This window comes from Spinacia oleracea, chromosome 5 (assembly GCF_020520425.1).
Source record: "Spinacia oleracea cultivar Varoflay chromosome 5, BTI_SOV_V1, whole genome shotgun sequence".
Taxonomy (NCBI): domain Eukaryota; kingdom Viridiplantae; phylum Streptophyta; class Magnoliopsida; order Caryophyllales; family Amaranthaceae; genus Spinacia; species Spinacia oleracea.
Window position 1 is genome coordinate 3567025 of NC_079491.1, and position 23670 is coordinate 3590694.

Below are 23670 nucleotides of genomic sequence, written 5' to 3' on the forward strand. Positions count from 1 at the left end.
AAACAAATTATTCTCTCTTATTTGGATAAAGAATTATACTGGTATGTTATTATTTTCATTATTAAATTTATGAATAGGAATTTTGAATAATACTACGTAGAAGTCTGTACTATACCTAGGTGTAAAAAAAAAAAAAAAAAAAATCATTCTTCGCATATAAAACTTATTGCGATGAGATTAAATACTTAGGCGCATGATTATTTTTTTTTTTAAAAAAAGTAGGGATACATAACATAATTGCAGTTAATGTTTTGACTAAAAGTATGTATATATATATAAATAGAATAGATGTAGATATGCAAATTTACATTATATTCATTATACATATATAAAAAAAAAAATTTAAAAAATTTCTATATAAGTTAGTAAAAAAATTAATGAATTTTTAATTCTTTATGGATTTTTCCATATAAGTAATTGTTACCATAAAATTCATGAACTTAAATATGACAAAGAAATTATCTATTAATTAATTTTATATTAAAAGAGAGGTGAATCAATGAGTGACATTTGTCATCACTAGATTGATTTCCTCTCTTTTAACATATCTCCTTATATATGTTTATGTTTTAATTAAATTTTTACAAATTTTTCTTTTTATAATTTTTTTATACTTTGGTCTTTTTAAAACCCACATACATAGTGGTATTTTTAAAGCATAAGATACAACCATTATATACGGGGATTTTACAATGGTTGTATCTTATGTAGTTTAAAAATATCTAATAGATTTTTCTGAATGGATGTTATTTTGGTCGTTTGAAAATTTTAAATAGGAAAAACACTAATGAAAATATTCACTTTATATATGATGATTACGATCATATCTTAATTATTTATGTTATTTCTTCCAATAAAATAAAAATAATACTTCATAAAGACGATATATACTTTTGCTCTGTAATAAAATAAAACATTAGATATACTTTGGGAGAAATATCTCACACCTTGGTAGAACTATTTTTGGAAGCAATTTATCACTCATGGAAATTAAAAAAGATTTGTTTTAATTATTTTTATTTTAAGTTTAATTATTATATTAAAAGATAGGTCAATCAATGAGTGACTTTTGTCATCACCATATTGGTTTCCCCTCTTTTAGTGTATTATATAGATTGATTTTTTTTTCTTGAATTAGTTATGATTTTATTAATTACTTTTAGTTATGTTTTGTACTAATTTACCGCCTTACATGATACTCTGTACAAGTTTTAATTATTTAGGGTTGAAATTAATAAAGATAAGATGTAAATTAACAAAATTTTTTATTGTTAACAAAAGGTCTTGCGCGCACAAGGTGTACAATAAATTTATTGTACACCAAGATAACTTTTATGCAGTTTTTCGTAACTTTAACCTATTTTTCTGTAACTTTTATATTATAAAATTAAAAAGTTGATAGATAAACATTTTAAAGGGTTAAATGATTAATTTATACATTATTAGTGATTTTGAAGAAATAATTTTTATTGAAATGAAAAATTTTATCATTAAAAAATAGATAACTTTTACATATATAAACGTAACTTTTAAGTATTTTGAATCAACTTTTACTTCGGTGTACAATATTTATTGTACACCCATTGTAAATAAGAATTTGTGTATTGTTAATTAGATTTTATCCTGTGTCGTGCACGTGTTATCACACGTTTTTTTATTTATTATTACTATTATATTGTATATGTGATGATATAAAAATTACGAAATAACAGAACATGATGCATTTACATTTTTTTGAAATTGAAATTTAATGTGAAACAAAAAATAACAGTGTCATAAAAGACATATAGTAACTTTTAAGGAGGAGAAAAGGGAAGGAAAATGATGATTTTACTTAAAAGGGGGGGGGGGGGGGGGGGGGGGAGGGGACATGTGACATTATGTTACGCAAAATATTATGTTTTAACATGTTAGTATAGACTAGAAAAAATTATTTTTAAATTATGAATCTTGTAAAGATGTTATATATATATATATATATATATATATATATATATATATATATATATATATATATATATATATATATATACTTAGACGCATCTTTACATATATATATATATATATATATAACATCTTTATATACATATATATATACAAAAGGTCTTGCGTGCACAAGGTGTACAATAAATTTATTGTACACCAAGATAACTTTTATGCAGTTTTTTGTAACTTTAACCTGTTTTTTTGTAACTTTTATATTATAAAATTAAAAAGTTGATAGATGAACATTTTAAAGGGTTAAATGATTAATTTATACATTATTAGTGATTTTGAAGAAATAATTTTTATTCAAATGAAAAAATTTATCATTAAAAAATAGATAACTTTTACATATATAAATGTAACTTTTAAGCATTTTGAGTCAACTTTTACTCCGGTGTACAATATTTATTGTACACCCATTATAAATAAGAATTTGTGATATATATATATATATATATATATATATATATATATATATATATATATATATATATATATATATATATATATATATATATATATATATATATATATATATATATATAATCCCCGAACACATTGTTATAATTTTAATCGAACCAAAAAGAAAAAGTAACAACAACTTTTTTTCTTTAAAACTATTTTTATATAAATTAATTCAATGTTATTATTCCAAGAAATGCACATGATTAACAAATTGATAGGAGGTAGTTTTGCTAATTATTAAGCGCTTTTTTTCTCCCATTTCAATTCTTTTTTCGTCCTCGATCATTTTGCATTTTCTAGCTTATTTTTCTTAGTTTTGGATAATTGTTGTAGTTGTAAATTTTAGTTAGATTATGTTCTGTTCACCTTATTTCCACTTATTTCAGGAACAATAAGTTCAGTTAAGTTCAGATAAGTTCAGTTAAGTTCAGATAAGTTCAGATAAGATAAGTTCAGGAAAAATAAGGGTTGACCAAGTATACTTTATAACTAAAATAAGTTTTGATAAGTTCTAATAAGTTTAGTTAATTTTAGATAAGTTCAGTTCAGATAAGTTCATGAAACATAAGTGAAAATCAGGTGAATAGAGTGCGCCCTTATTTTTGTTACTTTTCTAGGATTTGATTTTTGTTTTTGTTTTGGACAGTAAGATATACAAACGAAATAAACTAGTCCACCTTTTCCCTACGTGCTAAAATGTGGGCTTTGTGAACAAAGAATCTTGAAACTTTTAAACATAAACAAAAATCAAAACTTATCTAACAATATGAACAATATCATAACTTGCTTGATCTGGGTTGATAATGACCGATATTGCGTCTGAATAGTCAGGTTTTATGATAATGTTTCTTGACTGACCCACTATAGAGCTGTCAAAACAGGTCATCGGGTCGGGTTTGGGTCGGGTCATTCCGGGTCTCGGGTCATGATCAGGTAGGGTCGTGTCGGGTTAATATTTCATCCGGGTTGAGTTCGGGTTCGGTCGGGTCGATTTCAGGTCGGGTCATGTCGGGTTTTTTCTTATCCCGGGTTCAGGTCGGGTTCGGGTCGAGTCACATTTCGGTCAGGTTTGATTTTGGGTTCGGGTCTTATCGGGTCGGGTTTAAGTCGGTTTGTAGCAGATAATTTTGGGTTCGGGTCTTATCGAGTCGGGTTTAAGTCGGTTTGCAACACAGTTATTTTCGGGTCCGGGTCTTAGTTTGGATCGGATAATAATCAAATCAAATAGAATTCAGGTCGGGTCACTCTCAGGGACTGGTCAAACTCGGGTCTGATAATTAACCTATACATTTTAATTATTTTATATTCTAAAAAAATTTGTTTAACTTATTTTAGAGCTAAATTTTTCGGTATCTAGCAATAAATAATTAAAATAGATTTATCGTTGAAGTTAATATTTGATCGTGTCATTGATAACTCGGGTAAATCGGGTAACGGTTGTCACAAGTCGGGTCAATAGCAGGTTTCATCGAGTTACAATCGGTTTCGGGTTGACATCGGGTCGGGTATCGAATTGAGTTCGGGTCATTGTTCGGTCGGGTCAGTTCGGTTATCGGTCATTTTCGGGTCGGGTGTCGGGTTCGGGTTCGGGTGTTACAACATCGGGTTAAAATCGGTTATCGGTTTTTCCGGGTCGGGTACAGGTCGGGTTTCGGGTTACCTATTTTACCGTAATTTCGGGTCATGGTCGGTTACGGGTTCGGTCGGTTCAGGTCGGGTTTTCAGGTCGGGTCAGTTTTTGACAGCTCTAACCCACTATCGATATCGTCTTGAGTCCTTCTAGGATAGCTTTACAGTCTGCTTGTTTTGTTGAATTTTCAAACACCCTTAAAGCACCTTGAATGCTCTCATTTGACCTCCTGCCACCCATGCTATTGTGGCTCCCCATTCCTTTCTTTTTTCATCACTCTTCCATGCCGCATCTAAATGCACTGCTATAATATAGGAGCTAGACATTGTACCTATTATCCAGAAAATGGCATTCCTTTGCATGTAGGATTTGGTATATGTTGAGTAGTCTGGGTAAATGTTGAATAGTATTGGTAAATGTGAAGGAAGATTTTTTTTATTATTATTATTTTAAAGAATTCGAATTTGGAATTTCCTAAATACGAAGTAATAACTATATATTCAAGTTTAACCGAACCAAAATCACCCGGTCCAAAATTATAAGGGATCGGTCTCTGCACCAAGAATTTCTAGGATTTCGCTTCCGGTCCATTTCGGTTTTCGGTCCGGATCATAACGATTTCTGGTCCGGTTCACACTCCAACTAACTCTACTGCGAGTCTTTTCTTAATTGGTAAATTAGACGGTTATAAAAGTTGTGATGTTTTTCTCCTCAAAAAAATTATTTCATATTGATAGTTAGAGAAAAGGGACATGATTTTAAAATGACACAATCGAAATTTTAGTAGCTTTATATTCACATGAAATAGATAAATATATACAGATTACTCCGAGTCTGCTTCAGTTGCTTCAACAATTGGGGTAGCAGGTGCATCACAAGCTTGTGGGTTCTGTTTTCCAGTAAGAACAGGCTTAACAAATTTACACGTTGAAAGCGCTGGACCATCTTTGCCATTGTATGTTAAGTCTATTTCAGTGAGTTCCACTTTGTCACAGGGTGTGTTGCTGCTACAAATTAGTTGCACTGCATCCTTTGTGCCTGATATTCCCTTCACGTTCTTGAATCGAATGTCAGAAATCTTAACTTTGGACGGGGTCTTTTTGTTGCAATTATTTTGGGGGCAATATTCTTGATCAACAATGACAGGAAATTTAACATTTTGGATAGTGATACCCTCAAAATACAGCAAAGTGGCAGAGGATTCATAAGAGTCAGGCCATGTTTTAACTCGAACACCATTCATAGTGTTATTGAATGTACAATCTCTTACAGTGATATTTGACACTGGCTCCTCGTTGGGGTATCTACCTAGACTCCCCACGCTAATTCCGTGGCCAGGACCACAAGTGACATTCTCAACAAGCATGTTCTTTGACCCATCACCGAAGGAGATACAATCATCTCCAGTGCCAATCTTGGCTCCTCTAATGGTAATATCATTTGAACGTCCAATGTGAATGCCGTCCGTGTTAGGGCTGTCTCCTGGGGCGATTATAGTCATGTCAGTCATTTCCACGTTCTTACACCCTTGGAGGGTCATGTGAAACAACTTGCTATTTAGTGAAGTTATGCCACTAATTTTTGAATTCGTTAACGAGTTGAACCTAAAGTTCTGTAATACAAAGCATAAACAATTAGTTATTGTATTATTTTGCAAAAAATATTGACAATTTAGCATCCTAACATTCCTCTACCAAACATATATATTTCCATGATCTAAATCGGGCTTACATGAGGAAAGGAGTGGCAGCTGGTGTCATTCTGGATGCAATGGTTATTTTTCCAACCTTCTTGTCCTTGACCATCAAACACACCTGCTCCTTTTGGAGCTGTGATTGTTAGACTATCGACGTTATCTATCTCAAACCATGCATCTTCCCCCTTAAATGATTCCAAATTTGGAGAGGCCTTAAAATTGCCTAAAATTTCTATTATGGTTGGTGTCTGACATGGACCTTTAAGCGTAATGGGACCTAGCAAGTATTCTCCTTTAGGAACTAACACCTTGCTTCGTTCTTTTGATGCACATGCATCAGTCCACGCTCGCACGAAATCCTAAAATGATCAACAAACCAAATACTATCAATTAAAAAAACAGAGTTTATAGATCGTATACGTAAGTAGCATTTTTTCAAATTCTAGTATGTATTAGATTACATCATGTTATGTGATGAAAAATGTCGCCTCATTTCTCAATAAAAGTCATCCCATAAACCCTTAATTAGTTTCAAATATAGAAATTAGCTTCTCTTATGATTTTACATCGATTTTGTCGAGTATTCTATTACCTTTGCAACATCAGTATTAGGCTTAGCTCCATTCTTGGTTATGTCAAATACAATGGTATCACCCGCAGGAACGAGCACACCTTTTATTCCTAGGATGAGCAAATAAAATGCAAGGAAAAACAATGTGCAAGTGTAATTTGATTTAGCAGCCATTTTCTTCTAGCTTAGTTATAAATAGTTTTATGTGCATTTCTTTGTTAAAAAATGCGATTAATATATAATGATCCAGGAAAGCATAAAATTAGGGGATAATTTATTTAATTTTCTAAATACGGAGTATATCACTGGATGTAGAACAGAAGTTAACCATAATCTATATTAAGATATTAATCTATTATAATTAATTACCGGGGGATTCAGTGAGTCATTACATGAAAAACCATATTATTGCCATTACATACAAAAACATGATTGAATGCTACTACTAATATATTTTTAACATGAAACAATAAAATGACTTGTGACATAGTGATTAGGATATGACATATACACACGAGGGGTCATTGCTTCGAAACGTGTATACAATTTTTGTTAGTATATCTTTTTTTTAGTTTATCGCTATTCGACGTCCGCGTACGCTAAGAATCCCCGCGTTATTTACATGAAAGGACATATTTACCCTTATAAAATCTACCCCACCCCTTCAATTTTCACCTCAAACTTCCACCCCCCTTCTCCAACAGTTCCCTTATTTTTACGGCGAACATTAGGGTCGGAGCAGAGTGGTGGTCTGAGCAGCAGAGCAGAGCCCCCTTTAATCCCGCCCTGAAATGGTGGTCGGAGCAACAGAGCAGAGTGATGGCCGGAGCATAAATGCGTTGTCGGAGTCCAAAAGATATTTTTTATTAAGTTGAAAAGAGCTAGTCACACGATTTTTGCGGCCTAATCCATGGCCATCTGCATGACTTTTGCGGTCGAAACCATGGGCATCCATAGATTTTGTGCGGCTGGCTCGAAGTAGTAGAGTAGAGTGAACTGTGGAGCCAATGGGTGTTGCTTCGATGATTTTCGGTGGTGTTTGTTTGGTAAATGTAATTAAGTTAGCACTGAATATGTTGCGGTTTAATTTGCAGCACAATGGACAAAGTTTTAAATAAATATAGGGATGTTGCGGTAAATCTATCGATGCTGGCGCATCAAAATCTCCCAGTGATCATGATCTTTAGATTCAAATGGTACAAGAACTTCTAATGGTTGAATTATGTTTGATTTATAAGCATAAAATGGTTTTTCTTTTGTATTTGATCAAATTTTAAGCCGGGGTCGTCAGTTTTTTGGCTGGTGGTTCGTGGGTGGTGGTTGTAGCTTTGCCGGAAAATCAGAGAGGCAGAGATGAAGATTGGGAGAGGTTACCATAAATATGCGAACATTTTTAACGAATGTGAACGTCAATTAAAAACCATTTTTTAACCGTTTTAGTAATACCCATTTTTTTTCCCACCTCATTTGTGCTCCAACAACAAATAGAAATGCCCAAGAAAGGAATAAAGGTCCTATAGCTATAAATAACACGAAATTCAATTTGATTTAAGTTGGCGTAATTTTCTTGTATGCTCAAACTTTTCAGATCCCTCCCTCCCCCCATTTTCTGTTGAAGATGGAAATTCAAAAACCAATTCAACAAATAAATTTAATCCAAAGAGGAAAAACCCTAGAAATTCGCACGAAAATTGCATTCAAAAGCTTAATTTAGCAGAAATAATGGATAAAACCCTAGAATTCCACGTATTGGGGCTTTGCTTATTCCTGTTAGTAATCACTTGTTATTCAGCTGAATCATCGACATGTTTGACAGTATATAAGGAAGGAGGAGCTCCGGCGGTGTTCAAATCCCCAAAATGCCCTCGCTGGAAGCTCTCCCATCACCAATCTCCGCCGGGAAGCTCCAGGTGTCATGTCGCCGTTCATCAAGGTCGCCGGAGTTCGCAGGAGGATCGCATTTCATGTGCCCTCGATGTCAGAATTCCGTTCCCTGGTTCGTAATTCTGAAACTTATTTTTAATTTGCTTTCTTCGGTTAATATAGTCGGCCTCATCATCGGGATTAAGGCTTCGATATTGTTGTTGTTTTTGTTTCAATTTCACTTCTGATTTATCTGGGTAATGTGATATTGATTGCAATTTTAAGCATGTGATTTCTTGTGTCTTGTGTTATTGTAAAATTTGAGGTGAAGAAGAGGTGGATTGTTGGCAATAGTTATACTACTCACTCGGTTCCTAAATAAGTGTCCACTTTCAGAAAATTCACCGTAATTAAGAAATCTGTGGGTGTGTTTTTTGGGGAAGGGATAGAGTAGATAATTGTTTATAGTACAAATAAAAGTGGACGTGGGGATGCAAAGTAGGAAAAATGTGGAATGTATAAGAAAAAACAATCATGATTTATGGAAAAGTGGAAAAAGTGTATGTCCAAAGATAGAAAGTGGACACTTATTAGGGAACGCCCGAGATAGAATAGTGGACACGTATTTAGGAATGGAGGGAGTAATAAAACTTTTAGGATAAGACTGGTGTATACAATAACACATTTCCAAGATTCAAAGTATCCCGTTTTGAAAGAAAGAAGCTAACCAAATTGCTTTGAAATCACTGTTTTGCATAAGAAAACTCGTGTGTATCAGTCGGAGGGAACAAAAGGCCGAACTTGTATGAATCAGTTGCTACTTGCTAGTGTTAATGATTCCTCCTAGTTTTTATTTTCTACATAGATAGATGACTGTAAATATCTGAGATAATTCAGATGTTTTATGAGTACCGAAGTTTAATGATACCCCGTGGTTTCTAACTTACTTAAGTTGTGGAGCAGGTCCTAGTGGATTTACAGAGGTTGATGTGGGCATTGTGGCCGTTTTCGATGGTCATAATGGCTCCGAAGCTAGTGACATGGCTTCAAATCTTTTGTTGGAGTACCTTATTCTGCACACTTACTTTCTTCTTGATGCAACATTTCCTTCCTTTTTAAAAAAATCCATGGGAAGATTGTCAAACAAGGAAATTGTTACATTTTCTTCTCAATTCTTCAAGGATAGAGAATGGATTCTGCATTTTATCGATCAGCAGAGGTATCGATTTGACATGTTCACATCCTGCTTTTATTTTTTCTTTTATGTCTTATGTTCATGCATCTCTTGTTAATCTTCACCACCTTGCCTTTGTAATATGCTCCAGGATCTTTTTGTTCATGACGAGTACCCTATTGTACATTGACTAACAAGGTTGATGAGTTATGTATGAGTGCCACCAATTTTTCATTAAATAGGGGGAAAAGATTTAATATGGACAATATTATGCTCTGAAGTTAGTTAGAAAGATACTATGTGAGTATATGCAGGCTCTGTTCTTCCTTCGAGGTTCCTTGTGTCTATTGGGTTAAAATTTAAGAGATAGATGCAAACTGTATTGCCTAGTCTTTCTACAGATACCTTAGCAAAAACCTATTTCTGTATAAAGAACATAATTGTAGATTAAAATCTTGGTTGTTTGGTATTGTTGGTCATAACTTTTAACAAGTAGAATAGGGACATGTTTGTGTAATTGTTGTTTTACGTAATGTTATGTGGTTTTAGGCATAAGTCTCGAGAAATGTTTGGGGAATCATTTCATTTGGAAATACTGAAGGAAGCATTGTTAAGAACAATCACTGACATTGACACCACATTTTCCAAGGCAAGTTTCATTATTATTCTTTTCTAAATTGAAGTTGCCTTTCCAGCATAAAATTCTGTTTATAGTTGACAATCATTTGATTGTGACATGAAGGAGGCCCTCAGGTTCCACCTTGATTCGGGTTCTACAGCCACAGTTGTTTTGATTGTAGATGGTCAGATATTGGTTGCAAATTTAGGAGACTCAAAAGCTCTTTTGTGCTCAGAGCAGTATCAGCCTCTTTCTGAAGCTAAAGGTAAGTTTATCTTTCCTGAAAGCACACTTTTTCTTTTGATATGTTTATAATACTCCGTAATGAGATAGAATTAACCATCTTGTTTAACCCATTGTCCTATGATGGTATCTTGAGTGCAAGTAATATTATCCTTGCAGGCTATTTTGTTTTGCTTTGACCATATGCTGAAAGTCTATTTTGCTGGGACTTTGCAGCCACTGCTTTAAGGATATATAGGCAAAAAAGACGTAACGGTGCTGTATTGCGATTTAAGGATTGCGAAACATGTAAAATAGTGGCTTCCAAGGGATTAAAGCTTTTGGTTGTGAAAGAATTGACTAGAGATCATCGGCCAGACAGGGATGATGAGAAGTTCCGAGTTGAAAATGCTGGTGGTTATGTTGTTGAGTGGAGTGGAGTTCCTCGTGTTAATGGACGTCTTGCTGTGTCTAGGGCTATTGGGGATGTGCCTTTTAAAAGGTGGGGTTTACCTATGAAAGAAACTTAACTATGCAAGCACAATCCTGTTGATTTGGTGTACCTTTTTTTTTCCTCCGGTGGGAGGTTTCAAACTACTTCACAGTGACATTCTGAAATCTGGTTGATTGTGGTTTTTTAATTGTTGTATATGTTCTGGTCTGTGCATTTATTATTGACACTTCTCCAGAAAACTGTTAAGGATCATATATTATTTTTTAATGGTTGCCAGATATGGTGTTATAGCTGCTCCAGAGATTACAGGTTGGCAACTCCTGAATGACAATGATAGCTACCTCATAGCTGCTTCTGATGGTGTTTTTGAGGGGTTGGACACGCAGGATGTCTGTGATCTGCTGTGGGAAGTCCAGAACGATGACCTCTCAGGATCACATGTCTCGCCAGCCTGCTCAGATTCTTTAGCTGATTGCATAATAAGCGCTGCCTTTGAGAGAGGGAGTGCAGATAATATGGCTGCTGCTGTGGTTCCATTAAGATTAATGAGTTTGTCGAATACCTCTCTGAATGGTAAGTTTTTTTTAAAAAAAGTAATAAGAGGTATTTGATCACATTTTGAGGTCATTGTAACTGTGACAGACAGGTAATTTCCATATTGACATGGACTATGGATTACTCTTTCTATCGAAGAATTAAGGAATTTGAGTTATAACTTGAATATGGTAGTGAGCTATGAGAATAGATAGAACTCAGTGAGATGGTAAATTTATCCTTTTCTTTGTTACGTTCTGCATAACTTTTTCTTAGAGGAGCCTGTCTTCTTTGATCCATGCAATCTTCTGTCTCTATCTCTGTTTAAATAAGTCATTGTTCAGGAATTTAATATGAAACACAACCTAGACAAGCGTGGCATGAGAAATTAAGTTGTTAGTTCATGGAGAAATCGTGGCTGAGATATATTTTTATTCAGTTAGCTTTCCAATATCAGATATCAATATTGTGCCTCATGCAGACTTTTTTGGTCATTGATTGGAAATAACTTCTTTCCACAGTATTGTGATTGGAAACAAGCCCAAATATTTCACATACAGTTATTTCCAGTCAGGTTCTATTTGGACTTGTATTTCTTGGTTCTGGAAATTTCGTCAAAGTTTTCCGAGTAGCAAACGAGGCCAAATTGATGCATTTCACAACTTTTAATACTTTTGTAATCTTCTGTAATGAGATATAGCGGACACGTTTATTGCCCATGTGCATTCCTTTCTTCAATCATACATTTTTATCTACCTATTCATAGCATAATTCTTTAGCAATATTTTATCCTACCTTTTTTATGACAAACTTTCAATCCTCATTGGGGTTTCTTGAGCTCTATTCCAAGTTCATGCCATGGAGATGGTCTTTTGATATTTTCTGAAATTACTGATGTGAATACAAAATTTTAGAAGGTTTTCTCATTAAACTAGTGAGTAATGACTGATTATTTTGCTATGTTCTATAATCATTGTCCAATTTCCTGTGTAGCAATATATACTATGCTTGCTTTCTAGTGCTTTCTGTACTAGTGACCACTTGATGGCGCACATTTATTTGGGGAGTGAAAGGGTACTGTTACATGACCTATTAATTTATCCCTGTGTTTTTGTCATTCTTCCTAGTCTTACCATGATTGGTCTCTGAAAGTGACACAGAAATTCTTCTTTTCTTTTGTCAATGGTTTAGCTGAAGAAGTTCCTATCAGCCTTGTTCAACTGAAACATGCTTATCCAGTTGTGGCAAAGTTTGCCAGATTATTGGTAAGAATTAGGAACATGACTTTATTTTCTTTTAAGGTACCCAGAGTTCATTTTAAAAGTGAATATGGTCCTTGAAATAATAGAGGGATAAAGTCTGCATCTTCTAAAGGAATAAGTTATTAATTATCCAAAATGGAAGTTAGAATTTAGTTTAATCCGAGTTACAAAGGCTTATTTTCTATTTATCACTTTTTTGTTGTGCGGACTGCTTTTTCTAACTTCCCCTTTTATTTCTTATCAGAGTTCCCGTTCTAAAGTTTTGTAAACTTGCCTGATCCCTTTCCCGTTTAGAATTGTCATCCCCAACGAGTCCTTTTAATAAAACCTTTGATTTGTACAAATGACCATACTCTTAAATTCCTCTCCGAGCTTCTATTTTATTCTTTTCTCTTGGTTGCCCATTTCTGATCATACATACAACCTCTTATTTTCTACAAACTGAAAATGCTATTGGCCTTAGCTACCTTTCAGTTGATGTACACAGTATATACGAGTATGTGACTTGAAATCTAATCTTTCTAATTAATCGTATTAGTGCAAAACATGGTCTATTAATGGGTGAATTCCAGAATATTCCCCAGTAACATGCTTTGACTAACGGATACAGAACAAAAGTTGAGTTAGTAATCCTTCGATCATCTTGCATTTTATATCTCAGATGAACGGGTGGCAAAAAAAAAACTCATTTTCCTTTTGATGTCTGGTCAATTTCTACAGTTCTACTCCTTTGAAATACATGGCTATTGAAGAAAGATGTATCTCCTGAGTCTACCTCTTTTGCTACTGTGATTTCACTTGGACAAACTCTAATACTGTAGCCTGTAGGTACTGGTTATATTTTAAATGCTACCATTTCCGAAGAACAAAAAGTAGCGTGTGTCTGTTTTCTCGAGTAACACAAAGTCATCGAAGTCTGTTTTTTCATGTCATTAAAATGATTAAACAAAAAGAAGTAATTTAAAGTTAGAGGATTTAAGTTTGGCCGGATTCCTTTGTCATATGTGGCAGGTTTTCCAAATAAAGTATTGAATGTCATTTTTGCTTCAGGTGGAAAGCAAGGAAGATAATTTTGGCTGTTACTATTTGTACGAGAACCTTAAGGAAAATGAGGAGGATACATTTAGTCATCCAGAAGATGAAAAATCAGAAGATTTTTATGACATCCCTCCTGCTCTACCTGGGCGTCTCGATCATACCTGTGGTGAGTGGAGCTTCCCCCAGGTTTTGTGTCTGTATAACACTGAATACAATGTGTTCTCTTGCCTCCCATTATTCTTTTCTCTTCTGTTCTTAAGGTAGGAGGACAGAAAGGGACTGTTGTGGGAAATTTATCCTTATATACACTTTATCAAGCAAAAGTATTGTTTATTGCAAGTTTTACATAGTTCTAAAATATGTGAAGCATGGCTGTTTACCAATGGAATTAGGAGAATCTGTGAAATTAAATGTGGAGAACTCCTTTTGCTTTCATTTTGGGATGATCTCCGATGGAAGCAGAGATGAGAGCAGATATCCTGAAGATCTTTCCAGTTTCCTTGCTCTGCTTGAATCAATCCCTCTTCAGCATGCTGAATCGAGTTTTGGATCATTTGAGGACGTGAAGCCTGAAATGAGGTATAATCTCTTTTTTTTTCCCACTCGTTGGAGTAGCCAATAATTTTTAGGAATCTGACAATCTGTGTATTTTTAATTTTCGAGCCCTCTGTTAAATTTACCTTTTAAGTGTACAAACCATTGAAATGGAATCAAAGACTACTTTTTCTTTTTCATAATGTCAACAAGGGGTGAAAAGGAACACTAGCTTTTCTTCTTCAACTTTCTCTTTCTCTTTCTCTTTCTTGTTCCTGATTTTCTTATTTTTTTTAATGTTTCTGGAGCAATTGGTTTTCCCCTGAATGGATTCAAATACTAATGTTCTTTGTAAAAGAGTTTAAACTATAAACTTTGAAGCCTTTTATTTGACAAGGTGATAGGCTTAGGATTAATTTAGAAGAACATTTTCTTAACACTTGTATTAATGTAATTGTAGATCAAGAGATAGATTCTTGGAATTTCGGTTCATGTAGCCGAACCCATCTTTTGGCAACATTTTTTTTTTTTTTTGTTATTGTTAGTGACTTAGCGTAATTGTGGACTTGCGATATGGTGGAAATGTTTACGATCTAGTGCCAAATAATTGTACAATGTAGGACACCTTGGTGAAGTGACAGTGACGCATGCGCCCGCGGACACACACACTTCTGTTCTGTGGGGTATGGACTTGGAATGTAATATGGGATTGTTAATCAGCAGTACAACACTATGCTTAGTAATTTTTTTTGGCAATATGCGTTAAAAGACAATTACCAAGCAGAGAAATTTAATTTTCCTCGTTATTAACTGGCTAAATTATGTGCTTCTCTAACTGCTGTCCTCGGAACTTTCTCAATGCAGCAAACCTTAAAATGGTCGCCAGAACCACAATCTCTTCGCAGAATTTTGACCTCAATTTCTTGCTTTGTTCGTAGTAGAGCTCAATTTCAGTTTTAAGTAAACTAGTGTTTCATTGCTTGTGGGTTTTTTAAGTTAGATGAAAGTTAGACAAATTTGTCAGAATAGTGATAACCAATCCCTTTTGACTTTTATATAAGGCAACTTACTACCTCCACTCTTCTTAGAGCTTGAGGTAATGTAGCTTGCTAGCATTGGTGAAGGAACATTGGATGATTCCATTGTCTCAAATGCGTGTTTTAAGGAGGGCTTGTATAAAGCTTTCCATGTAGAGGGTGCTTTTTTGGTAGCTAAATCATAGATGATCATATTGCTGTTGGTTTTTCAAATAATAATCACAATGCTGCTCTTCCTTGAGGTGAAATTAATCTATTCTGATCCTTAATTTGATAGGTATATTCTAAGGAAAAGATTCGGCCAGGGAGCGTATGGCGAGGTTTGGTTGGCTTTTCGATGGAATTGTTCTCAACGAGATAATGCTCGTAACTGGAATCAGAATAATGGAACTTTTTCCAGACACCATCTTAATATGGAGTCATTTGATGACATTTCAGGAAACTTTTCATCAAGTAATGATTGTCCTAATGGCTCCTCTGATGGTAACTTATTCATTATAAAGCGCATAATGGTAGGTTTTACCGTCTGAGTACTTATGAATAATTTCTGTAACCTTAATTTAATGTCTTTGTTGTGATCCTTTCTCCTGCATGCTGCTAAGTGCCCAATGTCATTCCACTCTTTTGACTTTAGCTTTGTGATCATACTTTTTTTTCCTTTTGTCATTCTTCAAAAAAAAATTCTTCCATGTGACGTGCTTGGTAAGTTGCAATGAATTTCTTTTTCCGAGTTCATTTGTTTGCAAGCTTGGTAGATGATATTATGTGTGCAATTTGAGTTAATCAAAGGCTTATCATCATGTACCATAAATGAATTGTCAGCTATCAGTTTCATTAGTGCCGTGTGATTGACCTGAATGTGACATTTAATGGATGTGACAATTTATCAGCTTAAATGCAAGTATTTAGTTGAATTCTGTTATAAACAGGTGGAGAGAGGATCTGCTGTTTACTTAAGTGGGTTGCGAGAGAAGTATTTTGGTGAAATATTCTTAAATGCTTCAACATCTCTTGGAGGGTTTGTATCATCTACTGTGTCAAGCTCTGTATTTAGAAAACCTGGAGCCAATCTATATGGTCCCTTTGGAACAGATAAAAATCATAAAATTGTTGTCCAGGAGAGTGAGGACTCTGAGAATCCTGAAGATATGTTCATTCAAGGAAATGGAACCCGGGCAGTGGTTTATGAAGAAGGCCTCGATCATATTGCAAGATATGTGGAATCCTTCGAGTCTCGTTCTAGTGAAATATGGCTTGTGTTTAGGCATGAAGGCATATCTTTGTCAAAGCTTATGTATACAACCGACGATATTGATGAAATTTCTTCAAAAAGAGCTGGACATGCTCAAGTATTGCACCCATCAAAATGGTGGCATTGGCTTAAGACCACAAAAGCAGGACAAGAGGAAATGCGAAGTCTTATCTGGCAATTGGTGCGTGCTTATAAATGTTTCAAACGCAACGCTGTTATTTGAGTTGTTTCATTCGGTTATTCTATTCAGGTTGAACATACTCATTTCTTTTTTAAAATTTAAATAAAAAATGAAGTGGAACTTGCTTATGCTAGATAGTTGTCTGATACCCGAATGCTTGTCTTGTCTATACTTGAGTTCGTAACAGCAACTGGAGTTTCATGTATTGAGTTTGTGTGTGCATTTACAGAAGTCTTTAAAATTTATCTGTTTTTTACCTTAAGACTATAACCTTTATGGGCTTTCTGTTTGTTTCTTACTTGCAGTTTCTTATCATTATTACCTGCATTTCAGTTCTTGTGTTTCTGAGATAACTCCTTTGTCTTGTCTCAGTTGATGGCACTTAAGTCTTGTCATGACCGTAACATTACCCACAGAGATATTAAACCCGGTGAGTTTATAGATACCTTATCTGTGTGACTACTGACTAGCCATTTTGAAAGGGTGATGCATAATCTCTCTATTATGTTTTTTTTATACTCCGTAATAACTAAAGAGAATATTTGAACATCATAGAAGGCTTCGAAATACTTATTGATAACTGTTTATAAACTATCCATCATTTATGAGATAAATATAGCATGTCAGGATGACATTGGGATTTATTTTATTTTATTTTTAAATTTTAATTTGTTATATTTTTTCTCTTTACCTACTAATGGGTTCTATTCGTATGGGTTATTCGGTTATTCCTGCAATGACATGGAAAAAGAGTTAGCTTAGTTTGCATGGATCTGTTTCTTTGGAGTTTGGACCTTATGAGTAAACTATGTGATTGGTAAATTAGCAATCTTCTTTGTCAAAGCTTTATTTCATATACATTTGGATAAAAGTAATGTTGTGAATAATTACACTATGTGTGTAATTAAACTAGTATTCACTCCATTTCATTTTGATATTAGAGCCAAAACTCTGACCGTGAATTTTCACCAATATATAAGAAATTATATTATCATGTGGAATCTCGTTAGATTCCTCTTAATGTATAGTTATGAATATTAAATTTGTGTAATTTTCATCTTAACACAGTTAAAGACTAAAGATATTAGTGGTTAGATATGTGCATTGAAAACTGTGGAAAAGCAAATGGGAGTTTAAAATGAAATGGGCGAAGTACTATGTAGTGTTTAATAATATTCAAAAATAAAATTGTAGAATGATATTTTCCTCCCTTTCTGAACTCCTGCTATGTTAAGACCTTGTTTGTTTTCGCCTTAAAAAAAATCAGATAAAATAAGCTCAGATAAGGAACGATAAGTTTAGACTTTAGACAAAGTTCAGATAAGGGCCGGTAATTTAGGTAAAGGCTATTGGAGTTCAATTCACAACTAAAACAAGCTCAGATAAGAACCAATAATGCCATACTGGTTCAAATATGGGCTGGTAAGTTCAGAGAAGGGGCAATAGGGTGAGAAAAACGAAGATGTGATGTTTAATCTTGTGACTGGCCTCTCACTGTTTTGTTTGTTATTTCTGTCTGCGTCTCCGAAATTGATACAGAGTGGAAAATGTTCATCCCCATTTCTTCCTTAACATTTTTGGTACCACTGGTTTTTTTTGGTTGATCTATGGAGGATGCCTATTTTGACACTTTTTGTGGATCCTCCCTCTAAGATCTTATAATTCTTCCCTATCTTGTTTATTACGAAGTATGTTTTAATTCTAACAAGTGAACCAAGGGAAAACAACCTTATTTATGTATATTAAAATTCTTTCTGGGTGTCATTAAGTTCACATTTTGGGTATTGAATTTTGATCTCAAGTCATATACTTCGTATTTAGTTTTGGCTCTTGTATTTGAATTAGAATCCTGTAATGATCTGTGAATGTGTTTGTGCAGAGAACATGGTAATCTGCATTGAAGATCAGGATACAGGAGAATGCTTTAAGGGAAAACCAAATGGAGAGCTCAAAGATGGGGGAAGAATGTATGCACCTCTTTCATAGTATTCCTTTTTCTTTCTTTTTTTTATTGAAGGTTTCTATTTATGAAAATGGAATTGTGCTCTGATGTGCATAGTTAGTGCTCCTGCTTCTTGTTCCATGTTAACCATGGATTGTAATTTGACTGGTTGGATGTATCGGTAAACCCTTTCCTTTGTTGATTTGAAAGTTCTAATCCCATCCCACAGCACTGATCCATACTCTAGTAATGTCGAGTAATATTGTTTCAATATTGATTTTTATGTGGTATGTTCGATGTGACTTCGTTACAAGATGATTTGTCTAATCTTTGTTTAGATTGCTCTTGGACGAACTCCGTCTTATATAATGAAATTTGACTTGCTTTGGTGGATGTTGGTCTGTCAGGCGTATTATTGACTTTGGTAGTGCAATTGATGACTTCACCATAAGGCGTTTCTATGGGTTTCGAGGCCCGTCTAGGTACTTGTCAAACTTTAGAATTTAGATCTTTGTATTTCTTCTTAATTATCGTTCATTTATAATCAGAATTGTTATTCACATTTCAATTTCACGTCTGGTTTAACTGTTGTATTTAGATCATATGAAGTATGATATGATGCTGTGTTAGAGTTCATAGGCGTATGTTTTTAAGTTATTTCTTTATCCCCTTTTCTAAGTAGGGTCAATTATTATGATTTCTGTGGACTACTGAAAATATGTTTCTTGTCCTAAATAAGTAAGTCCTTGTTTATGCTACTTAGCTTAGGGTAAATTCTTTGGAGGATGGGTCCCAAGAATGGGAACAGATATCATTTGTTTCTATGTGATTTTGAGATTTTCTTTTATGAAGCTCAGAGGCAGTTAGATCCTTGCTGTCTGCTTGAATGCTCATCACATGTCAGCATTTCGGCCACAATCTAATACTGCACTAATTTTTTAATCACTTTTTCGACCCCTCAACCACTAAATGTGGGAATAGAAAATAGACAAGAGTCTAATCCTACTCTATCATTTCAAACTAAACATATTGAACTAGTAATTTTGGGAGAGCGAAAATAAAATTAAGGATCTCATCCAGATGCTATATCAAATTATGAATCCTATATTTGAAGGTTTTATGTGAATCCATAGTCAAAATATACTTTTCTCTCGTATTTTCTGGTGTTATGGCTTACAATTTTCAGTTTTCTCAAATACAGAGCTGAGCAGACATATGAGTACACTCCCCCTGAAGCTTTATTGAATACTACTTGGTTTCAGGGACCAACAAGCAAAACTCTCAAGTATGTCAAGCTTCTGAACATTTTCTTCAAGTCACAAGCCCATGCCTTTTTGTTAATCACAAATACACAACACAATGTTGGAACAATCCAAATTTGAAGCACATAATTGCACTTTGCCCCATAGTGTTTTCCAGATACATCGGTTCTAAGTTCTTTGTTGACAGGTACGATATGTGGAGTGTTGGAGTAGTATTCTTGGAGATGGTATTGGGTTCACCAGATGTTTTCCAGATTAGCTCTTTATCCCATGCCCTTCTGGATAAGCTTCTTGGAGGATGGAATGAAGACTTGAAGGAGCTTGCATATAGGTGAATTCCGTTGTAAATTTTGATGGTTGTATTATCATGCATTTTCCACCTACCCTCACATGAATGATTCATTCTACTGATATGCAAATCCTGGGTTTCTGCCATCATCAAAATTCTGCATGGAGAAGGATTTCATCCCCATTAATGCTGACATGTTGTCCACTTGTCCTGCTAGCCTTGCTGTTAAAAATGTTTGCCTTTTCTTGATTATCATTTAACCACGTCAGATACTTAATGGGTGTTCTCTACCAATAATATATGTTGAATAATTTGCCCAGGAGATAGAAATGTCTGCTATGGTCAATTGTTAGTCTGTTACTCACAAAAAGTCTCATGGAAAGTCCGAGATAGTTTTTTTATTTTTTTGTAATAGTGCTGCATGCTTCTGTATTAATACCATTTTGATGTCATGGTTTGTTTTAACATACAAATGATACAGTTGAAGAACTGTGGATTAAGTTTGAAATGGAAATTTTGAGCATGTTGCTTGTGTGATTGTCTGACTTTAGGTGGGATTCTTGAGGATTAATAGTTGAATGGTAACCAGTGGGGAAGCATAAGAAATTTTCTTCAATATTTTTGAGTTTGTGTTTGCATGAGCTATTCTCCATTTCATTTCACGTGAACCCAGTAGCTGCACAAATATTACGTATGTTGTTGAATGATGCTAATTTATTGTTTTAACTAAGAATCATGTTAAGACCGTACTAGCAAGAAACATTTGCGGAGAAAGCTTTCATTGCTGATACGTTGCTACTTTTTTCCCCCTCTTGTCCAGGCTTAGGTCCTTCATGGAAATGTGCATATTAGTCCCTGGCCATTCCACTACACATCATCCTGGCAAGGGTCCACATGACCAGGTGAATATCTCATGCTTATGTAGAATTTGTTTTGGGTTAACCTCGTACCTCTTTTTTCCTTATTGTACAATGATCAAGATAGTGATTGGTGACAGTGTACAAGTCTGTTTGCTCCTAGATTGTTCCAGAGTGCCTCATGCTCTTTATTTGATTTTATTTGGGCCCCACTACCTTTTTAAAAAGATTTTACTTGACATAATAATTTTTGGTGGGTCATGAACTCATGATTGCATGACTATTTTGGCTCACGTAGTTGTTGTGATTTGCACGCTCAATGAGCCATCTCCCGTGGTTGGGAATTTGGCTCTCATCTCACCCTTAGTTTTAAAAAGCGCTCCTTGGGTGTGCCTAGGCTCAAGGCGCATATCCTGGCGCCTAGCCATGACAGGGTCATGCACCCTACAAAAGGTGTGCGCCTTATGCGCCTTTCCCAGGCTCAAAGCGCAGCGCCTTATGTGCCTTATGGTATAAGGCTCCAATTGCAGATAAGAGATAAGTAATAATTTTTTTTAAAAAGGCCAAAACCACATGACTTTATGGCTAACAGTTAGAAATAAAATACTATATTGAAAGGAGGAGAGAGAAAATCCCAAATTTCTTCATTTTTTCTTGTCTCTAGACTACTCCTTTTTCTTTTTTTAAAGTAGCTGTGTTATATAAGGCGTGGTGCACTTCTTTTGAGAATTTAAATACAGAATCAATTATAAGAAAGTGACTAAAAAGTTACTTGAACCTTAATCCCCTTTTTGTTGTTTTTTTTCCCTCAAAAAGTTTTTAATTTTTCTATAATTACGATATTACCCCTTTGTAACAGCAAATAATACTATTTTGATTTTCTTCTACAGAAAATAAGTACCAAAAAAAAATAAAAAAAATTACTGTGCCTTGTGCCTAGGCTACAGGGACTTTTGCGCCTTTTAAACTAAGATCTCACCCCAACTTATGGGTTGGGTCGAATTCATTGTCATTCTACTGGATTTGGTATCTAGTTTCCAGCCTTATGGTTATTGGGGACTTCCTGTCTATTGGTTTCACCTGCTCGGTGCTCTTCCCCAAGAGCGAACAGGGCTTGTCCTCTAGGGATGGTTAATTACCAGATTAGGTAAAATAAGGTTGTACTTGTGCTTGGAAATGGAAATGCCAATTTATTCAAATGTGCTGGCTCAGTCATGTACCACATGAATATCTGCAGGCTAAAGCTTCACCAGCTTCATGGAAATGCTCTGAAGAATTTTTCTCAAACCTTATAAAAAGTAAAGATCCTCTTAATATAGGGTACGCTACCGTTACTCATCATCATTTGGTAACATATTATGCACTTTTACATCATATTGATCAAGTTATAGACATTCGAGCTTAATTTACAATGTCAGCAGGTTTCCGAATATCTGGGCCATGCGTCTAGTTCGACAGCTACTACGTTGGGACCCGGTAAGGTTCCGAAAGTGTTATTTTTTATATTAATTTGGTAGTGTGATTTTCGTTTACTCATCACTCTACTGTAAGTGGATATAAGCACTTTCAAGCAAATATATTAAAGTCTCTATTCTGCTCCAAATATGCTTCAATTTTCTCTTTCAAAATTTCATTTCCATGAAATATAGAGCATGTATTTTTTTTTTTACTTCGGCAACTAAATAGAAAATTGAAGCATGAAAGAGTAGCTAAAAAGATTGAATAAAAGGGCGACATAATGCAGCTTTTTGCAGAAACTCCATGAGTTTCTAGGTTGAATGGTGTGCAACTTCATATAGCTATCTGGACATCTGGTGATATTGATCTTATTTTCTGCATATTATCGTTTTTACGAACTTTTATATAAAACGGTCTTACGCAAAAGACCCTCTTGGTGTCATATATGTTAAGCAATTGAACCAATTAGTCAAGCAATAAAACCAATTAGTTAAGCAATGGAACCAATTACTTAATCGTTGGAACTAATGCACGGGAACCAATTAGTTAAACAATGGAACTAATTAGTTAAGCACTGAAACTAATTAGGTACTGAAACCAATTAGGTAGCACTAAAACCAATTAGTTAAGCAATCAAATCGGTCTTTTTGGTATGGCGGTCTTACACAAAAGTTGCCGACTTTTAATTTTGGGTTATCAACTGTTTTATATTGTACAGGTTTTTATTCTCATGTTCTATGTACAGGATGATCGATTGACTGTTGATGACGCTCTGCAGCATCCTTATTTTCAATCACCTCCCAGCTGATCATTGGAACTATAAAGTGCACTCTTTGGCGAAAAAGGAAACAATTGGGACAGGGGTTGGGATGTTACGATTAGTAATGGGAAAGATAACTCGAGCTAAGACTCTTATTGCAGATTCTTATTCTTGATCATGGTTTCTTGGGACATTGTACTTCAAGACCAAGAATCTAGGGTTCATTTTCTAAGTTTATGTCATCAAAGTTGCCAAAGTTGATGAATCCCAGGAGCTGTAACCTTCTCAAATTCAAACACACATACAAAGAGGGGTGAAAAGTGACCTATTCTGCCCCCGTTCTTGACCGTTGTACATAAGTCATCCAGAGTTGTAGTACAAGTAGCTATACTGTGTTTTCTGAAGATTAGAAGGGTCAATTTCACCATGTAAAAGCAGAGTTGTAAAAGATGTGTATTCTTGTAAGTTGTAAGCTGTAACTGTAATTATGTATCAGTTACCAGACTTCAGATACATTTTAGTGCTACGAGCTTATGACTGCTGTCGTATAACTATTGATTTAAGGTAATCTTAAATATCGTAAC

At 34.6% G+C, this 23670-nt stretch overlaps 2 protein-coding genes across 2 annotated transcripts; one reads left to right on the top strand and one right to left on the bottom strand.

Moving 5' to 3' along the window:
- Window positions 1–4904: 4904 nt before the first annotated feature.
- LOC110781733 (probable galacturan 1,4-alpha-galacturonidase SALK6) lies at window positions 4905–6522 on the bottom strand. Its single transcript, XM_021985789.2, has 3 exons — window positions 6370–6522; window positions 5813–6136; window positions 4905–5693 (listed from the first exon to the last, which is right to left on the bottom strand). The coding sequence occupies exons 1-3, from the start codon at window positions 6520–6522 to the stop codon at window positions 4905–4907; spliced, it is 1266 nt and encodes a 421-aa protein (XP_021841481.2).
- Window positions 6523–7853: 1331 nt separating this feature from the next.
- On the top strand, window positions 7854–23647 carry LOC110783506 (uncharacterized). Its single transcript, XM_021987853.2, has 20 exons — window positions 7854–8344; window positions 9175–9430; window positions 9935–10034; window positions 10128–10269; window positions 10464–10728; window positions 10958–11253; window positions 12406–12479; window positions 13527–13680; window positions 13907–14093; window positions 15363–15597; window positions 16015–16518; window positions 16891–16948; window positions 18398–18485; window positions 18868–18942; window positions 19662–19745; window positions 19910–20053; window positions 20832–20913; window positions 22106–22188; window positions 22290–22344; window positions 23072–23647. Exons 1-20 carry the CDS (start codon window positions 8071–8073, stop codon window positions 23132–23134), a joined length of 3219 nt encoding a protein of 1072 aa, XP_021843545.1. The 5' UTR covers window positions 7854–8070; the 3' UTR covers window positions 23135–23647.
- The last annotated feature ends 23 nt before the right edge of the window (window positions 23648–23670 follow it).